General features: G+C 60.2%; 1 protein-coding gene across 3 annotated transcripts; it reads left to right on the top strand.

Moving 5' to 3' along the window:
* The first annotated feature begins 131 nt into the window (after positions 1-131).
* On the top strand, positions 132-17,008 carry PPCDC (phosphopantothenoylcysteine decarboxylase). Of its 3 annotated transcripts, none has more exons than XM_004611850.2 (6): positions 132-191; positions 4,214-4,404; positions 11,942-12,037; positions 12,786-12,914; positions 16,017-16,185; positions 16,496-17,008. In XM_004611850.2, the coding sequence occupies exons 2-6, from the start codon at positions 4,270-4,272 to the stop codon at positions 16,579-16,581; spliced, it is 615 nt and encodes a 204-aa protein (XP_004611907.2). In that variant the 5' UTR covers positions 132-191; positions 4,214-4,269; the 3' UTR covers positions 16,582-17,008. The 3 variants fall into 3 exon arrangements, with proteins under 3 accessions (XP_004611907.2, XP_054987783.1, XP_054987782.1); XM_055131807.1 differs by lacking the exon at positions 132-191 and adding an exon at positions 3,825-3,846; XM_055131808.1 differs by lacking the exon at positions 11,942-12,037.
* Positions 17,009-17,344: the final 336 nt, after the last annotated feature.

The following is a 17,344-nucleotide window of genomic DNA, read 5'->3' as shown; positions in this document are numbered from 1 at the left end:
AAAAAGGAGCAGGGTTCCTCTTCAACAGTGACTACAGCTGCCAGCGAGTGGGATGGACTACAACTCCCAGAAGGCTGTGCGAACGCACAGGCCGACCCAGTTCTCGTGATGCTGTGCGCCAATAGAGTCAGCGGGAGTGGAGGTGGCGCTCTCGCGGGACTTGGGGGCTGCCCGAGACGCGCCTGGCGCGGGTGAGCGTTCAAAGTGGGTTTCGCGGCGGGCCCGGCGGGCCCTGACTCGAATGCGGTGCAGGGGTGTGTGTGACCCGGGGGGGTTTGCGCGAGTCGGGGTCTGCGGCCGCGCGAGCGTCTGTGGAGCCGGTGGGAGCGGGCCGCGTCCGAGTCGACCCCCCGGGGGCGCTGGTGCTGCGCCCTGGGCTGCCCCGGCCGCCGGGTCTGGGTGGCAGGCGCCTCGGGAAGGGGAGAGCGCAGGGCCCCAGGGTTGCTTTGCACGCGGCCGGCCCCGTTCGGAGTCATCCCTGAGCACTGCTCACCGTGACCCCCGAGAAACAACAATAACATAAGGCGGTTCTGCACACCTATTCCTTAACGCTAAAATAAGGTTTAAGGAAAAAACAAACCAAAAACATGAACGAAGAGACAGTATAGCGGGTAGGACACTTGACTTGCATGCAACTGACATGGGTTGCAGGAGTGATCCCTAAGAGCCCATGCGTGGCCTGAAAACCAAACCCCAAACCCCAAAATCCCCTCATGAATTTGCTTCCACAATAGCTATCCATTGTGCAAATGATGTTTTTTGCTGGGAGTTGTCACTCGAGCAACTGTGGTGAGGTGGAGGGTGGTTGGGGACCCTAGTGGGGAGTCTTCCCGAGCTAGCAAGACCCTATGTACTGCTTCTTCACCCCTAGACACCCCCCCACCACACCTGCAGGGCTGCAAGACCCCCAGAGCAGCCCCTGGTGAGTGACATCTAAGTGTCAAGGCATACATCTTCCCTGTGCTACTTTCCAGCCCCAGGCTGATTTTCAAAGTCGTTGGTGAACAGGGGTGATGGTCTAGTGGGTAGGGCGTTTGTCTAGCACCGGGAGCTTAATCCCCTTCACCCCATATGACCTGAGCACCACCAGGAGTGATCTCTGAACACAGCCAGGGAGTAAGCCCAGAACACAGTCGGGTGTGACTCTCAAGAAACAAACAAAAGTTTGTTTTCCACCAGCGCCCCTTCTTGTGCCTAACAGCCCTGCTGGCACTGTATGTAATGCTGGCACTGTGTGGTGGCATTTCATCTAGATGTTTGTGTCACTTAGAATATGTCCCCTCAGCGTGTGGCCTTGAAGAGAGGGGCCTGGTGGGGTTCTGGGCTGACCTTCAGGGGCTGCCGGTTAGCATGCCTGCTTCTGGTCGGAGCACAGAGCAGTCTCTGCAGAACCACAGGCCCGTCTGCACTCTGGAAGTGAGTGCATTTCCCCGGGAGGGAGTCCAGTGTTTTTCTTTTTGTGTCACTGTGTTTAGGGGCGGAGTGGGATAGAGCTACAAGTTGTTCATTATTACTAGAACAAGAGAGTACAACAGGATCTTGGGATAAGGGTAGGGATAAGGACAGTGAGAGATTTTATTTTATTTATTTTTGGGCCACACTCATTGGTGCACAGGGCTTACTCCTGGCTCTGTGCTCAGGGGTCACTCCTGGTGGGCTTGGGGAACCATATGGGGTGCTGGAGATTGAACCCAGGTTGGCCGCACACAAGCCCTACCTGCTGTATTACCTACCTATCTGCTTCATTCCTGGGTCTGCTGGCCCCAGGAGTGAAGGATTTTGACTGTAGGCTGAAGGATTCAAGCCTTGAATAGATCCTGATGTATGCTTATCCCTACCTCCGTGTTTTATTCTGCTTTGCCTATGCCCAGAGCCTCATTGTTCTGTTTTTGTTTTAGGATCACACTGGTGGTGCTCAGGACTTACTCCTGGCTCTCTGCATGGCTCTGATGACTATAATTGGTGCTGGGGATCAAACTAGGGTTGCCTCTGTGCTGAGCAAGCACCTTTTTTTTTCTTTTTGGGTCACACCGGCAATGCTGAGGGGTTACTCCTGACTCTGCACTCAGGAATTATTCCTGGCAGTGCTTAAGGGATCATGCGGGATGCTGGGAATCGAATCCGGGTCGGCCGTGTGCACGGCAAACACCCTACCCGTTGTGCTATCTCTCCAGCCCCTGAGCAAGCACCTTTAACCTCAGTACTATTCCTCTGGCCCTTCCTCATTCTTGTATTGGGTTAGGTCATATCCTGCTGGCCCTTTTTAACCCTGCCACTCCCTTGCCCCTACAGTATTTTTGAAATCGTAAATTCTGCCCTAATTAGACTCATTGAAGATGGAGACTGAACCATCACAACCTGCCGCAAGCCAGAGCTCTCAACTCTCTCTGACTTTCTAAAGAGCTGGGAAGCTACTGTGTTTTCAGCTGCGGCTTACTGGGGTGACTGGCACTCTGGAAGCTGGAGGCCCAGTAATCACAGCCTTTGGCCCTTGCCTCTCAGCCTGCCATCCTTCCCACTGCTGAGATTCCCTCGGAGGGAGGTGAGCACAGCCCGAGGAGAGGAGGTGCTATCTACCTGACTGTGCAAATAGATGGATTCATAAGAGTTGGAGAGAAAAAAATAAATGACCTGGGGCTGGAATAATAGCATAACTCATTGGGCGTTTTTCTTGCATGTGGCCAACCTGGGTTTGATCCCCAAGCACCGCCAGGAGGAATTCCTGAGTGCAGAGCCCCAGAAGTAACCCCCGAACAGCACTGTGACCCAACAAAACAAAACAAAACAAAAACAAATGACTTGCTGGTTTGAGATTTTTTTTTTTTCCAAACAAACTCAACTCTTGCCCACTGTTACCTTCCCTGGGACTGCCAGCTGGAACGGATTTGCCTTCATGTGGGTTAAATGATCCGCATGCATGTGCCCCGCCCTGCCTGTCTAGACAGGCAGAAGATGGTCCTTAGCTAAGCTTGCTCAGCAGGCTAAGTGCAAATTTTGAATTCTTCCACCTGCTGCTTTAAGGAAGCTGTTAGATTTAGTCCCTGCCCGGCTTTAACTGACTGGGAGATTCCTGTTCCTTCAGTAACCTGTTCCTTTCTGCTTGTTTTTGAACCATTCTGGTGGGGCTTGGGCCTTACTCTGGGCTCTGTGCTCAGGGGACCCTTAGCGGTGCCAGGGATTGAATCTGGGTCAGCTGTATGTGAGGCAAGCGCCTTCTCCACTGCTCAATAACCTGCTCTAAAGAAATGATATCAGCTTGATGTAGAGGCTCAGAGGCTGCAGAGATGCAGTTCAGCTTCCGGTGTGACAGGAAGCTTCCTGTCTCAGAACCCGTCAGTTGGTGTGGGACAGGGTCAAGGCAGGTAGAATTTACGGATGATTTGAGTGTCCTCCCTCCATCAGCTCCCGTACCGTGGGGACTAACCAGAAGCTGGCGGGTAGCCTCTCTAGTTTTGTGGCTAGTTGTGTTCTTCTGGCCTGCTGTGGACTCAGTTCTGTTCCAGGCAAGCATGGCTCTGGCTGGGGTCCCCGTGCAGAGATTGGGTCTTCCACTAAAGGAACTGGCCTTGTTTAATTGCTGCCGAGAAGGGCCTCGGCCGTTTGCAGGCTTGGGCCTACCAGGTAGAAGTCAGAGAGTGGATCCAAACACGACGCACAGCCTGTATGCATAGGATCAAACCTGCACTAACTGCACGCAGGCAAGCACCCTACCTGCTATATGACTGCTCTAAGCCCAAGTGAGGATGCTTTTGGACCACACCGGACAGTGCTCAGGGATCACTCCTGGCAGTGCTTAGGGAGCCATCTGTAATGCCAGGGATCCTGCCTGGCTCAGCCGTGTGCAAGGTAAGTGCCTTCCTTCCCGTTGTCCTATTTCTCTGGCTCTGTCTGACCTTTTTGGAAGCTGCGTGCTTCCAGTTCAGGCACCACGGCCTCTGAGCTGGGGTCTAACAAGGGGTGTAGCACATTTTTTTTGAGTTTATGAATGAAGAGGTGCTGCTTGTTTTGACAGGGCTTTTGACTTTTGTTTTCATTTATTTATTTTCTGTTGTGGGGAGGTCACACCCGCTGGTGCTTGGGGGCTCCTGGCTCTGTGCTTGGGGGTTTCTCCCAGCAGTGCTGGGGGACCATGCAGTGCCCGGGGGGTGGAACCTGGGCCGCAGCCACCACAGCCTGAGCTCAGCCCGTTGAGCTGTCTCCCCACCCCCAACAGAGCTGTATGGAGCCCCGTCCTGACAGGCTGCCCCGACGCAAAGGCCTCGCAGCCCCATGGAACCGAGAGCCCCGTGTCCGGAGGGCGCAGCTTCGGCGGAGAGAAACATCCATGTCCTCGTGGGCGTCACCGGGAGCGTGGCGGCCCTGAAGTTGCCTCTCCTGGTGTCACGGCTTTTGGCCATTCCCGGCGTGAGTATCCTGGTGGCCAGTTGGCCACCACAGTCTCAGAGCCCATGGTGGGGGCAGTGTGGTGTGTGTGTGTGTGGGGGGGTGTTTCTGTTTCTTTTTTCTCTCTTTCTTATTTTCTTTTTCTGTTTGGATTATGGGCCACAATGGATGGTGCTCAGGGCTTATTCCTCGCCCTGCACTCTGGGATCTTCCTGGGAGCTGAGGGCACCTTCAGGGGTGCCAGGGATTGAGCCTGGGCCTGCTGTGGACAAATGCAAGGCAGTTGCCTTACCTGCTGTACTGTCACTCCGGCCCTGGCCTTGTGTTTCTCAGCGGGGGCTTGCTGACAGCTCTTTGTCCATGGGTGTGTGGTGACCGGTATCAGTGGCTTCCGTCCGTGAGGCCCCGGCCCGGGAGGAGGGCTGGCTGGAAAGGTGGCATGTTCTTGGCCCCCTCCCTTGGCCTGCCCTCTCTGTCTGCCTGTGGCAGCTCTGAGCCTTCATGCACTGGAGCCTCGGGGACGCGCCGGTACCCTCAGCTCTGGGTTCGCACCTTGCTCCTCCTGGTGTTCAGAGATGCCCACTGCAGCCATCGTGGTGGCGGGGGGAGGTGGGGGGGAACTAGCTTCCTGGCTCGCCCACCTCGATTTGGACTGGTTTTATAGATTAGCGTTCCAGACCACATTCTTTTGAAAGGCTTTCAGCAGGGTGAAAGCGGGCGGTTGGTGTGGCCTCCGTTCTGGGGGCTGGCCGGGCCTTGCCCGGCCCCTCTACCTGCTGTTCCCTCCACAGACACTTCTTGGCTGCTCCTGGCCCAGTGGCTTTACTTCCCTTTCCTTCTTTTTGGCTTAGTGGCTGTAAGGAATCTTGCCCTCTGAGGACGAGGCTTAGGAATGGCCTAGTAGAAAAAGTGGTTCAGGGGCCAGGGAGAAAGTGCAGCGGGCAGGGTGTCTGCCTTGCACATGGCTGACCCGGGTTGGATCCCCAGCACCCCACATGGTCCCCCGAGCACCGGCAGGAGCAATTCCCGAGTGCAGAGCCAAGAGGAACCTCGAGCACAGAGGGGTGTGGGCCCCCCACGCCCCACCAAAAGTGGTTCAGTGGCCCCCGAGTGCAGTGTGGTCACTTACTGGGGGATGCAGAACTATCGGGTGCCAGGCACTGGTACGCGGGGGGCACAGTGGGACTGCCCGGCTCAGGCCGGCTGTCCAGCAGGTGGCAGTGCTCACTCGCAGATGGCCCTGCCCGGCTCCCGGGCTTCCTCTCACTTCCCCAAAACTTCTCGGCGCAAAGTCCCGCCTCGCTTCACCGCCCGGCTGGGACAAGCCAGGGATGCCCGCCAGCCCCGCGGGGGGAGGGGAGGGGAGCCACGAGGCCCCTCCGAGGCCCGGCTGGTGTGGCCAGAGCTGGTGGGGAGCTGGCCGCGGGCGGTGAGGGGCACTGCCCCGGGGGAGGGCCCTTTCCCCTAGCCCCGAGCAAGTGGGTTTCCGGCGGGCGGGCGGGGGCGGGGCGCCTATCCCAGGAAACAGATGGGCCGCCCCGGCGCGGGAAGCGCGCCCCTTCCTGCAGGCCGGGCGGCCGGTGGCCCGGACCGCGCCCTCGCACGCGCGGGCGGCCTGCGGGCCAGGGCCTGGGGCTCCCTCTGCGCCCGGAGGAGGCAGGAAGCCGGGGTGCCCGGGACCTGGGGTGGGCCCTGCTGCGTCTCGGACCCGCCCTGGGTGCAGCTCCTAGCACTCGGGGCTCCTGGGCGCATTTACCTCCGGTCCTTCACCCTCTCCTTCCTTGCTGCCCACCCGTGGCCAGCCAGGCAGCACGAGGAGCGGGGAGCTGGCAAGATGGGCTTGGGGAGCAGCCCGCATCCCTCTGCATCCTTCCAGCCCGCACGCCCATCCTGGAGTCCGGGTTGGCGTTGGGGGCCCCCTTATGCCATGGGGCTCACCCTTTCTGCTCAAGGGTCCCCCCAACAGTTGAACAAAGGAGCCCTGGGGGTGGGGGGTCTCCAGGGTGACTGGCAGAGAGGGCTGCAGTCAACCTGGGGGCCCACCACCACTAGCGCAGCCCCCGAAAGTTGTTGCATTAAATGTGGGGAGCTGCCCACAAGTCCCTGTTTCAGGGCCTGGTTTCCTTGTCCCCTGTGAAGAAGCGGAGGGGTGGGGGTACTCTGACCACCGTCTCCCAGCCAGCCCCAGCCCTGGTCGTGGAAGGCCAGCTGTGTGTCCAGGAAGGACAGACACTCAGCTGGTGACAGGGAGCTGGGAGTCCCTGAGTGCTGAGCTGTCACCTGCTCCCTCCCACCCCCCACCCTCCCTAAGTCGTGTCAGGACCCTGAGGGCTGCCCAGGGCGAGGGAAGGAGGGAGGTGGCCAGGCAGGTCCTGCTTTCCTGGGGGCCAGTTGGCAGTCTTGACAGCAGTGGCTCACCTCCCCCCATCCCACCCACAGCTCTGCAGAAATTTCCTGCCTCTTTGCCAAAACTGACCTGGGCTCAACTGACAGTGGCTTTCAACCGTGGCCTCCCCCCTCCCCCACCCCCAGGAAACCATTGATCTGCGGGAGTCAGAGGCAGAAATGTCTGCAGGCCTCGGTTAGAGCCTGGGGTTGAGCCCGTGGCGGACGCTGGTGTCGGGTGAAGGAACGCTTTATTGCACTGTGTGGGTTCAGCATGGGGAGAGCACGGGCTTGCTGACAGCTGTCCCCAGTGTGAGCCCTGAGCACTGCTGGGGGTCACTGGCAGAGCCAGGAGTAGCCCCCGAGCACCACCAGGTATGGCCCCACGCACCCCCACCCCTAGTTTCTTTCAGGACAGAGTCGGGAGCAGTGTTGAGAAGCAGAGCTCAGGTGCCCTTTGGGACAGCTGGGTGCCAGGTTCTAATTCGGAAGATTTGGGGAGGGGTCAGAGGGTCAGAGAGATAGGGTGGCAAGGAGAGCAACTGCCTTGGAGGTAGCCAGCCTAGGCACCTGGGTTCAATTCCAGCAACCCTTATGGTCCTCTGAGCACCACCAGGAGTAATTCCTGAGCACAGAGCCAGGAGTAACTCCTAGGCATTGCCAGATGTCGCCAAAAAATTAAAAAATAAACAACAATAACCCAAATATAATCTATATGGATACACACACATATATGTAGACATAGATCTGTCTGTCTGTCTGTCTGTCTCTCTACCAGTCTACCACCACCCATGTTTCAACCCTGGCTCTGGGGACCTTTCAATAGAGGAGTGAAAATGTCAGAACCAAGTCCAAAGAACTGATGAATCAGATAAAGTGACATCCCTCTAAAACCGGAAAAACTGGCTGAGCCTCCCCCACCCACCACTGGGCTCAGGGCCACTGCCAGGGGCTGCTTCCTGGGGTCAGAGCAGAGGCAGAGGGCAGGATGGCCCCTCACACTTCCTTTGCTGGGACAGAGGCTCCAGGAAGCTCTCTTTTGGCGGGGGGCGGGGGGGGGTGTTGGGCCATATCTGGCGGTGCTCGGGCCTTACTCCTGGCTCTGTGCTCAGGGGTGACTCCTGGAGGTGGTCAGGGAGCCCTTTGGGGTGCTGGGGATGGAGCCCGGGTCAGCTGCGTGCAAGGCAAGATCCCTTCCTGGTGCTGGGTGGGAGGCTGGGCTGGGCCCCTGCTTGGGGCCCATGAGGAGTAGGAATCAGGCAGGGAGGGAGGTGCAGAGGGAGTGAGGGGGAGCGCAGAGAGGGAGAAGGCCCTGAGTCAGGGCCCTACAGCAATCGGGAGCAGTGCTGAGTTGCCAAAGACTGGCCGCCGGCATTGGGTGCTCTAGTCGGGAGGGGACTAGTCTCTTTGGAAGCCGTTTGCCAAATTTCACCCAGACACGCTCAGTGCTGGGAGCCTTCTCCCCGGCCCCTGTGCTGGGCTGGGCCACGTGGCAAATGGTGCGAGTGATTGGGTTTGAGAGGAGAGAGGGTGTCCCGTCGGGGAGGACGGCAGGGAGAGGAGCTGGGGGCGAGGAGGGCGTCTGGGAAACCTGTCGAGGGAGCCGGGGAAACAATGGATCGAGGTGGGGAGAGGTGGCCCAGGGGACCCCGGGCTGGTGTGGACAGAGCCGCACAGCAGGCCCGGCAGGGGCACATAGCAACGAGGAGGACGCTGGATGCTGTCTAGTGTCGATCTTCTCTTCTGAGTTTGAACATGGAGGAGGGACCCGAATCCAAGTTGAGTTAGTCGCGGGGGGTCCAGCACAGGGTCTGTCCTGGGGCACCAAGGTCAGCATTGGTGACCAGCAGGACGTGTGGTGACCGTGGTGGAGGGCTGGGGCTGGAGGGGACACATGTCTGTTTGCCAGAAGGGCAAAGTGGACGGGGCTGAGGGTTCCCGAGCACCTGGGAAAGGTGCCCTGGGCGGGGGCAAAGCATGAGCCCCACACCCCTGGTTCTTGCTTCTGGGTTTTGGGGTGTGCGGGTGGGTGGTGGGGTACCCCAGGCGGTGCTCAGGGGCCACTCCTGCAGCTTCTCGGCTGACCAGGCTAGAGGGGACCGAACAGAACATTTGGGACTCTCCCCACCCCGCAGCCTTTCCGTTTCTCTCTCTGGAACTTAGCCTTAGATTCACATCTCCCTGAGCTTTCTCCCCTCTCTCACCTCTCCGCCACGATCTCCTTATCTTGCTAGGAGGGTCCTTCTAAATTCAGCTTGCAAGGCAAGTACCCTGCATGCTGTACTTAGTCTCTCCAGCCCCTCAAAACGGTCCCCTGAGCCTGCCAGGAGTGATCCCTGAGCACAGAGCCAGGGGTGAATCCTGAGCATGTTGAGTGTGGCCCCAAACCAAAATAGTAATAATGACAGTAATTTGGGGGGGGGGGCACACCGGGCAGTGCCCAGCGTTTACTCCTGACTCTGCCTCAGGAGTTACTCCTGGCGCTGCTCAGGGGGCCACACGGGATACCAGGGATTGAACCCAAGTCGGCCGCATGCAAGGCACATGCCCTACCGGCTGTATTATGGCTCTGGCCCCGAATAAATTTTTAGAATTTAAAAATAAACCTAACTTCAGCCTTTTTTATTTTACTGTTTGTAATTTCAACTTCCAAGAGCTCTTTGTTCCCTGAATGTTCGTTTATTAAAAAAAGCACAGGCCCTTGGTCCTTGTGAGCAACTCTCATCTTGCCTAGACTGCTAATTAATCACAGATTTTGTATTTTTAAGTCTTCCCCTGGTGTTTCTATTTTGTGTTTGTGTATGTGGTTAATCTCTGTGACTGGCCAGAGGCTTCCCTCGCGCGTCTGATAATCCCTGGGCAGCCTGGGCCTCAGCAGCCCAGAGCAAACTGGCCGTGAGAGCTGAGCGGGAGCCCGGTTTAGAATCTGGACGTCTGGGCCTCTGGACCCTCCCTGTGGCGGCCCCTCCTGGGCCGTAGCACAGCGGGGAGGGCGCTTGCCTTGCACATGGCCGACCTGGGTTCCATCCCCGTTACCCCTGGTGGTCCCCTGAGCCCTACCAAGGGTGGTCCTGAGCCAAGCCAGGGCTACCAGGTGTGGTCCAAAAGAAAAACGAAAAGGTGGGATACTGGTGGCTAGCAGGGTGTGTGCCTCTGCTGTGTCAGCTGCCCCCCTCCCCGCCCCGTGTGACCAGAAGGTCAATGTTCTGGCAGGGCAGGAGCCTTGCTGTGATGGGGGCACCCCTGCTCTGAGACCCCCCCTGGCCCAGCCTCTAGTCTTTCCAGGGTTACCGTTAGCTTCTTTAGGAGGGTTTAGGGGGGCTGGCGCGATAGCACAGCGGGTAGGGCATTTGCCTTGCACGCGGCCGACCCGGGTTCGATTCCCAGCATCCCATATGGTCCCCTGAGCACCGCCAGGGGTAATTCCTGAGTGCAGAGCCAGGAGTCATTCCTGAATGCTCACACCTCTGAGCATCACTGGGTGTGACCCAAAAAAGCAAAAAAAAAAAAAAAAAAAAACCAGAAATTACTCTTAGTGATGCTCAGGGTACTGTACAAGATGCTGGGGATTGAACCCTGGGTCAGTTGTGTGCGAGGCAAATGTCCTACCCACTGTACTCTCTGGCCTCTGCACCTGACTTCTTACAAAAATTGTTGCTTTGGGACTGGAGCGACAGTACAGTAGGTAGGGCATTTGCCTTGCACACGGCCGACCTGGGTTCGATTCCCAGCATCCCATATGGTCCCCTGAGCACTGTCAGGAGTAACCCCTGAGCATCTCCAAGTGTGACACAAAAAGCAAAAAAAAAAAAAAATTATTGCTTCAATCACTGCTTTCCCATTTGCTATTCTTGTTTGTTAACTCTCAGGTTGGGGGGCCTCATGCTTTAGTTCCCCCTCCCTCTCCCTCTCTCCCCCTTCCTTCCCTCCCCTTTCCCTCTCCCTCTCCCCCTCCCCCTTCCCTCCCTCCCCTGTCCCTCTCCCTCTCCCTGTCCCTCTCCCTCTCCCTCTCCCTCCTCCCTCTCCGTCTCCCTCCCCCCCTCAGACACACACACACACACACACACACACACACACACACACACACTTTGTTGAGCTCAGCACCCAGCCACTATACTGGCAGGTGTCATGCCTGCAAGACAGGTGCTGTCCCCGAGCCACCTCGCTGGGGTCCCCCACGCCTGCTCTCATCACTGCACTGTGCCTCCAGGTCTCACCCTGCTCATCTGTGCTGGTCGTTCCTATGGCATTGCCTGGGGTAGGTTCTGGAGAGGCAGCAACCAGTTTCTGTGCCATCTTGTTTGGAACCACTCAGAGCCAGTCCAGGACCGTCCTAGCGGCCACTCCAGTGCCAGGGGGAGCATGTTTACAGAGTCCAAAGGTTTGCTGCAAGTTCAGGGACGGAGAGTCGAGCAGACTGTGTCCAACAGACCTCGGGTTCTCCCCCGGCTGCCCCTCCCAGCTTCCCGCTCCATCCCACCAGAGCTTCCTGAGTTCTTTCCCACGCCCTTTGTCCCCTTCTGCATGTCCCACCCGCCTGCCTTGTGTCTGCAGGATTATTGTGGCTCCTAAGGATGGTGGGAAGGTCAGACTGTCCGCCTCCTCCCCGCCCTCTCTCCTCTTCCTCCTCCTTCCTCCCTCCCTTCCCTGAGCTACCTCCTCTGCCCCGGAAAGCCCTGTGGTAGGTCACGCAGGCTTGGTTTCCTGGCGCCCGTCTGCATGTGGGGCCCTCGGGTCCTTGTTCCTAGAAGGATGCAAAGGCACGGCCTGCTTTGTCACCGGGAACTGTGCATGCGTGCGGCAGCCTACAGGCCCAGGGCTGCGCCCCGGCCAGCGCTCGGCGGTCGCAGGGTCGAAGTGTGACCCTCTGTCCAGAGTTTCTTCCTGGCCCTCTCAACCTCCCTTCTTGGCCTCCTTCTGCCTCTGTGCAGTGGCAGGAACCTGCAGCTTTATATTCCCCGGGCGGCTGGTGACTCACGCCTCGAGGCCCCAGGCTCGGAAGTGAGCCGACCACACCTGGTGGGCCTGACCTCTGGGGGACAGCAGAAGAAGTTGCGATGCAAATGTGGGGCTCTCGGGAGTCCTCCCCGGCCCTGCCGGCCCTCCCGGGGCTTCTGGGCCTGGGCTCTGCTGACACTTTCTGTCCCTCCCTCCCCTTGATTCTTGGTGACAGCTGGAAGTAGCAGTGGTGACAACCGAGAGAGCCAGACATTTCTACAGCCCCCAGGATGTCCCGGTCACCCTCTACAGTGATGCTGACGAATGGGAGGTCAGTGGCAGGGGGCAGGGCCGAGTTCCATCATGTGTTTCCCCCACCCACAGGACCGAGGCAGCTGCTGACCTCGGGCCCCAGGGGTAGGAGCAGCCGGGCCAGCCTTGAGCCTGCTGGCAGTGGTGGGGTCTGGGCAGGCGATGAGGAAAACATCTGTGTAGCTCTGGCCGTGGGAGGCCTGCCTTCTCCTGCCTTCTCCTGCCGGCTGGCCCCCGGCGGGGCTGGAGCACCCTGCTCTTATCTGGCCGATGCGGGCGGGGGAGCTGTTCCCACCAGCCCCTGACCCGGCTCCGGGTCAGGGCCGAGGCTCACTTCCTTCCCACGCCCGCCCCTGGGGCTGCGGGGGGCCCTCGTGCTCCCCCCCGGCTGCCACCGCAGGCGGGCACCGGCCTGTTGAGCCGAGTGTGGGCCTCCCGCAGCCGCGCTGCCAGGCATTTTCAAACACTCAGCCTAGAACATTTCTGGCTGGCCCGTCTTCCCCACCCGCCCTGGCCGGGACAGCCCCAGCGTCCGCTCCGGCAGCCGGGCCAGAGCTCCCTGCCAGATGGCAGTTCCCTTGAAAACCGCCCAGAAAGGGAATTGCAAGAGAGACAAGGAGCGTTTGTTCCCTTGGGCCTGGATTCTCTCAGGCTGTTGGCTCCCCCTGTCAGTGCTCCCTGTGGAGCGGCCAGGGGGCCGGGCGTGGGCTCTGGCGGGCTCGCTCGGGAGCCCGGCTCCGGTGACCCCGTTCCCTTCCCACTGCTAGATGTGGAAGTGCCGGGAAGACCCCGTCCTGCACATTGAGCTGCGGCGGTGGGCGGACCTCTTGGTGGTGGCACCCCTGGACGCCAACACTCTGGGCAAGGTGGCCAGTGGCATCTGCGACAACCTCCTCGTGAGTGACTCCCGTGTCCCTCCCCGTCCCCGGGCCTCCCCCCAGCTCTGTGGATCTCCAGGCGCCCAGAATCTGAGGGTTTCAGGGGCCACCTTGCTGGGATCATGGTCTGAATGGAACCCCCGTCCCCCTCTCCGGCCCCCGCCTCGCCTCCCAGAGCCCCAGCGGAGGGGCCGAAGCCCGGGGACCCAGTGACCTGCGGGCGCCTTCCTTGGCTCCCCACCGCCTCCCCCATCTGCCCGTCCGCAGGCCTGCCTGATAAGCGCGCTCACTTCCTCGAGGCGCTCTCACGCACGCCTATCTCTGCCGGCACCCTCGCCACAGGCCCCGCTGTGGTTTTCCTGTCTAGGAGGGAAGGCGCTGAGCAGCCCAGAAGCTTCTCCGCTGGGCAGGGTGGACAGTGGTGGGTGGGGCAGGAGGAGCCCAGTGACTTGTGGTGATGGGGATTGTCGGGGGTGGGGGGGGCGGTGGGGCCACGTTCCCCCAGGCTTCCCCGAATGTTCTGGAAGGACTTACACACGCTCCCCCTTCCTTCCTGTCCGAGCTTGCATCTGCTCTGAGCAGGTCTGGTGGCATGGACACAGGGAGCTCGCTGCCTGCAGGCGAGGCTTTGGGGTGCCCCAGACTGGCCAGTAGGGCACATGCTGTGCTGTGGGTGCAGTCAGCCCTTTGACACGGAGCTGCCTCCCCCTCCCTCCCCGCCCACAGCTCCGGGCTCATCATGGACACGCAGTAAATGCTTGTCATTGGGGTAAGGCAGTTAGCGGTTTTATTTTCACAAATAGCCAGGAGCCTCACTACTATGAAGAAGCAGCAGATAAAGTGGGGTGAAGATTTTTTTCTTTTTTTAGGCCCAGAGAGATAGTACAGAAGTTAAGGTGCTTGCCTTGCACGCAACCAATCCTGGTTCAAATCCCCAGCACCATATATGGTTCCCCAAGGGGAGAAGCCATCAGGGTCACCCCTGAGCACTGCTGGGTGTGGTCCTAAAACAAACAAAGTTTAGGGGGCCCCACCCGCAGTTGTTCGGGGCGCCGCGCTCCCAGCAGTTCTGGGAGGACCCTGCAAGCCAGAGTGCAGAGCAAGGCATGTGCTCTGCCCTCTGAGCTCTCTTCCCAGCCCACGGTCAGGATTTGGGGGGCCAAGCAGGAGGTGGGGCCCCTTACATGCTTGGTGAGGACACTTGAAGCTCTTCTCAGAGAATCTGTTCATGATTTGGGCATCATTCGAAGAGCTTGACAACCAAGAGAAGAACAGCAGCAGACTGTGTGGCCGGAGCCAGGCCGGGCAGGGGGCAGGAGTCGGGGGCGGGGGTGGTCACCGATTTCCCACGGGCTGATGTAGTACAGCAGGGGTGGGAGCAAGTGAGTGAGTCGTGGCCCTGGTGGCCATTGGGTCAGCTTTGTATCCCACCAAGCCCCCAGGCTTCACCGGGCTGGCCAGCAGCCACCGCTGGGACCAGCACTCCCCCAGGAGTTACACCCACCCCTGCTCCCTAGACCTCCGCCTCCCTCATCCTTCCAAGTCTTGACGTCTTTGGGGTTCCTACGCCCTGCCCCGCCAGGCCACGGCAAAACCCCAGGATGGCCCCCAGGCACAGACACAGACGTTTCAGGGAAGCTCAGATCTGGCAAAGGGCCTGATTCCGCCATCCCTACCCATGGCCCCATCCTCTCAGAAGAGGTGCCCTTTAAGCCCTGCTCTGCCCCTGCTTCCTCTTTCCCATCTCCAGCCCAGGGTGCCATTCGAGCAGAATGAGGCGGACCCGAGCCATGAGGTGACTTCTCTGGGGCTCCTGCAGGGGCAGGGACCCTCATTGGCCCAGCAGGAGTGACCGACCAGGGCGGCCTCCTGCTGTCAGGAGGTTGGAAGACATCGTGGTGGGGTCAGGCGGCCCCGGGTCCTCGCTTGGGGTGGGGAACTGGAGAGACACTTACATGGGCGTGTTGGGCTTCTGGCTGGCTGCTGTGCTTTGCTTGGTGGGCACATAGCGAAAACCCAGCCCAGCTCCAGCCCAGCACCCACGCAGAGTCCAAGGCCCTTCTAGGCAAACTCCTGCTTCTGCAGAAGCCGCAGGTGGCCCTGGGCCAAGAGGAAGTGAGACAAACCGCCCGTTCAGGGCCCTGCTGGGAGAGACAACTGGAAACTGAGCCTGGGAAGATGCTACAGGCCCAAGGTCGTGTCCTTCCTTCCCGGGCTGGGCCGGCCACCGGCAAGCCTGGGTGCAGGCCCGCTGGCCACACTCAGCTGTCCTGTGCCCACTGTCTCCCCAGAGGCCTGCAGGGAGCGGTGCCCACGCCAGACAGGGCACAGGGGCACGGCCTCCCGCAGCCTTTGCTTTCAAAGCTTTGGAAGCCCCTGGGCAGGGGCACCGTGGGCCAGGAAGCATCTGATGCAGCTCAGCTGGCTGGTGCGGGCAGGGCCAGAACCCAGGGGGTGGTGGCCTCAGCCCTTGACCCCTGGTTCAGGTGCCACCCCTCCTCCAGAGACCTTGGGTCCTGTAAGCAGTTTCCTGGGAGCGGCTCCTTCCCAGGGCCCCAGTGACGGCTTTGCCATGGGGAAGGTGTGCCGTTTGTCTGGGGGCCACACCTGGTGGTGCTCAGGGCTCACTCCTGGCTTCACACTCAGGAATCCCTCCTGGGAGTGCCCAGGGACCATATGTGGTGCCGGAAACCGAGCTGAGTGGGTCGAGTGCAAGGCAAGCGGTACTGTCACCCTGGCCCCAGTGGGGCAGGTGTTGTTACCGCCACTCTCCAGAGACCTCGATATCCAGCCAGTGTCAGGGCAGGCTTGTACGGGGCTGTTCCTTGGCCCCGGGGGCTGCATCCTGTCCACTGCCTCTGTGGCTTCCGCCTGCCAGGTGTGGCAGCTGGAGAAGCCCTTCAGGCCTGGGGAGGGTCTGGAGAGGTCCTGGACCACTGAGCCTGTCAGTGGTCTTTGGAGCCTGTCCGGGTGTGGGCCCTGAGCCGGGGGTTGTCAGGGAGGAGCCCCCTGGGGGTTCTCTGTGCCCGGCATGCAGCCCGGAGGTGGGAGGTGGATGTGCCAGGGAGGGTGGCAGGCCCGGCGGGAGTGGCCCCCCCCACGCCTGGTGCTTCTTGGCAGACGTGCGTCATCCGGGCGTGGGACCGCAGCAAGCCCCTGCTCTTCTGCCCGGCCATGAACACCGCCATGTGGGAGCACCCCGTCACGGCACAGCAGGTGGGCCAGCTCAAGGCCTTCGGCTACACTGAGATCCCCTGCGTGGCCAAGAAGCTGGTGTGCGGAGACCAAGGTGGGCGTCCTCGCCGGGGTGGGATCCGGGCTCAGTGCCCACTGCCATGGCCCGGGACAGATCTGGTCTCTGCGCTCACTCTCTCCCCTGGGGAACGGGATCTGTTCCTCCCTCCGGGTCCTGGCCAGAGCTTCCCAGGTGGAAGTGGACCCGAGTGCCCGGCTGGTCTCTGCCATGTGGTGTGGCCAGCATCACCGCGGTTTCTGGGCTCCTGAGGTGTCTCGGGAGGCTGGGAGGGCTCTGGCCTGGGCAGAACACTGGGGGGCTGGGAGTGTCCCTGGCGTGGACACAGCCCAGCGTTGCTCTCTAGGTCTTGGGGCCATGGCGGAAGTGGACACCATCGTGGATAAAGTGAGAGAGACCCTCGGCATGTGCTGCAGCTTCCCTCAGAGCTGACGAGAGGTTTCCGCCCTCGTGTCCCTCGGTGCCCCCTGCTTTCAGGCCGAGTCGGGAAGAAGGCAGAGTCACGTCCACTCCGGCTGCGTGGGGCCGGGCCTGGGCCGCATCTGGGGCCTCGCCGCGCTGCCCTGCCCTGATCCTCCTTCCCGCCGGAGACCCCGGCTTCCTGGACTCCTCTCCTCTTGGCAGGGGCCGGGGGACCTGGAGCTTGGATCCTACGATGTGCCTAGAGGAACTTCTAGAAACAGCTGCAGCTGGAGACCCCCACATGGCCGGCCCCTGACCGGGAATGTGGAGCTTCCGATTCTTGGGGGCAGGGGCGGGTGCCCACGAGCCACCCAGAGTAAGAGCGGACAGAAACCTAGAGTTTCCACACACTGGAATGTTGGGTGCCGGGGATTAAAGGAGCTGGCTGCTGAGGAAACTGTGTCTGTCCTAAACAGCCCCGTCAGCTCAGGGCTGGGCCTTCCTGTCCTCCCGGCAGGTCCTGCTGCCACCCCCCCCCCCCCAGCTGCCTTCTCAGCGGGCTCCCTACATGGGTGCTAGCACAGACTCTGGTTTAGGGAGAAATGTCACCCAGCCCATGCTTTAGTGACAGGCCCCAGAACCTTCCCGGGGTGACAGTTCCCTTGCCCGGGTGTCCGTGTCCTCTCCACAGCATACATGGATGGGCAGTGGACTCCTGGGAGACTCCAGCGCAGCCCAGAAATTCTCACAGGGACACCAGAGCGATAGTACAGCAGGCAGGGTGCCCAGGTTC

This window comes from Sorex araneus, chromosome 3 (genome assembly GCF_027595985.1).
Source record: "Sorex araneus isolate mSorAra2 chromosome 3, mSorAra2.pri, whole genome shotgun sequence".
Lineage (NCBI taxonomy): Eukaryota > Metazoa > Chordata > Mammalia > Eulipotyphla > Soricidae > Sorex > Sorex araneus.
Note: the sequence above shows the minus strand (reverse complement) of the source record. Positions and strands in the feature narration are given on the sequence as shown.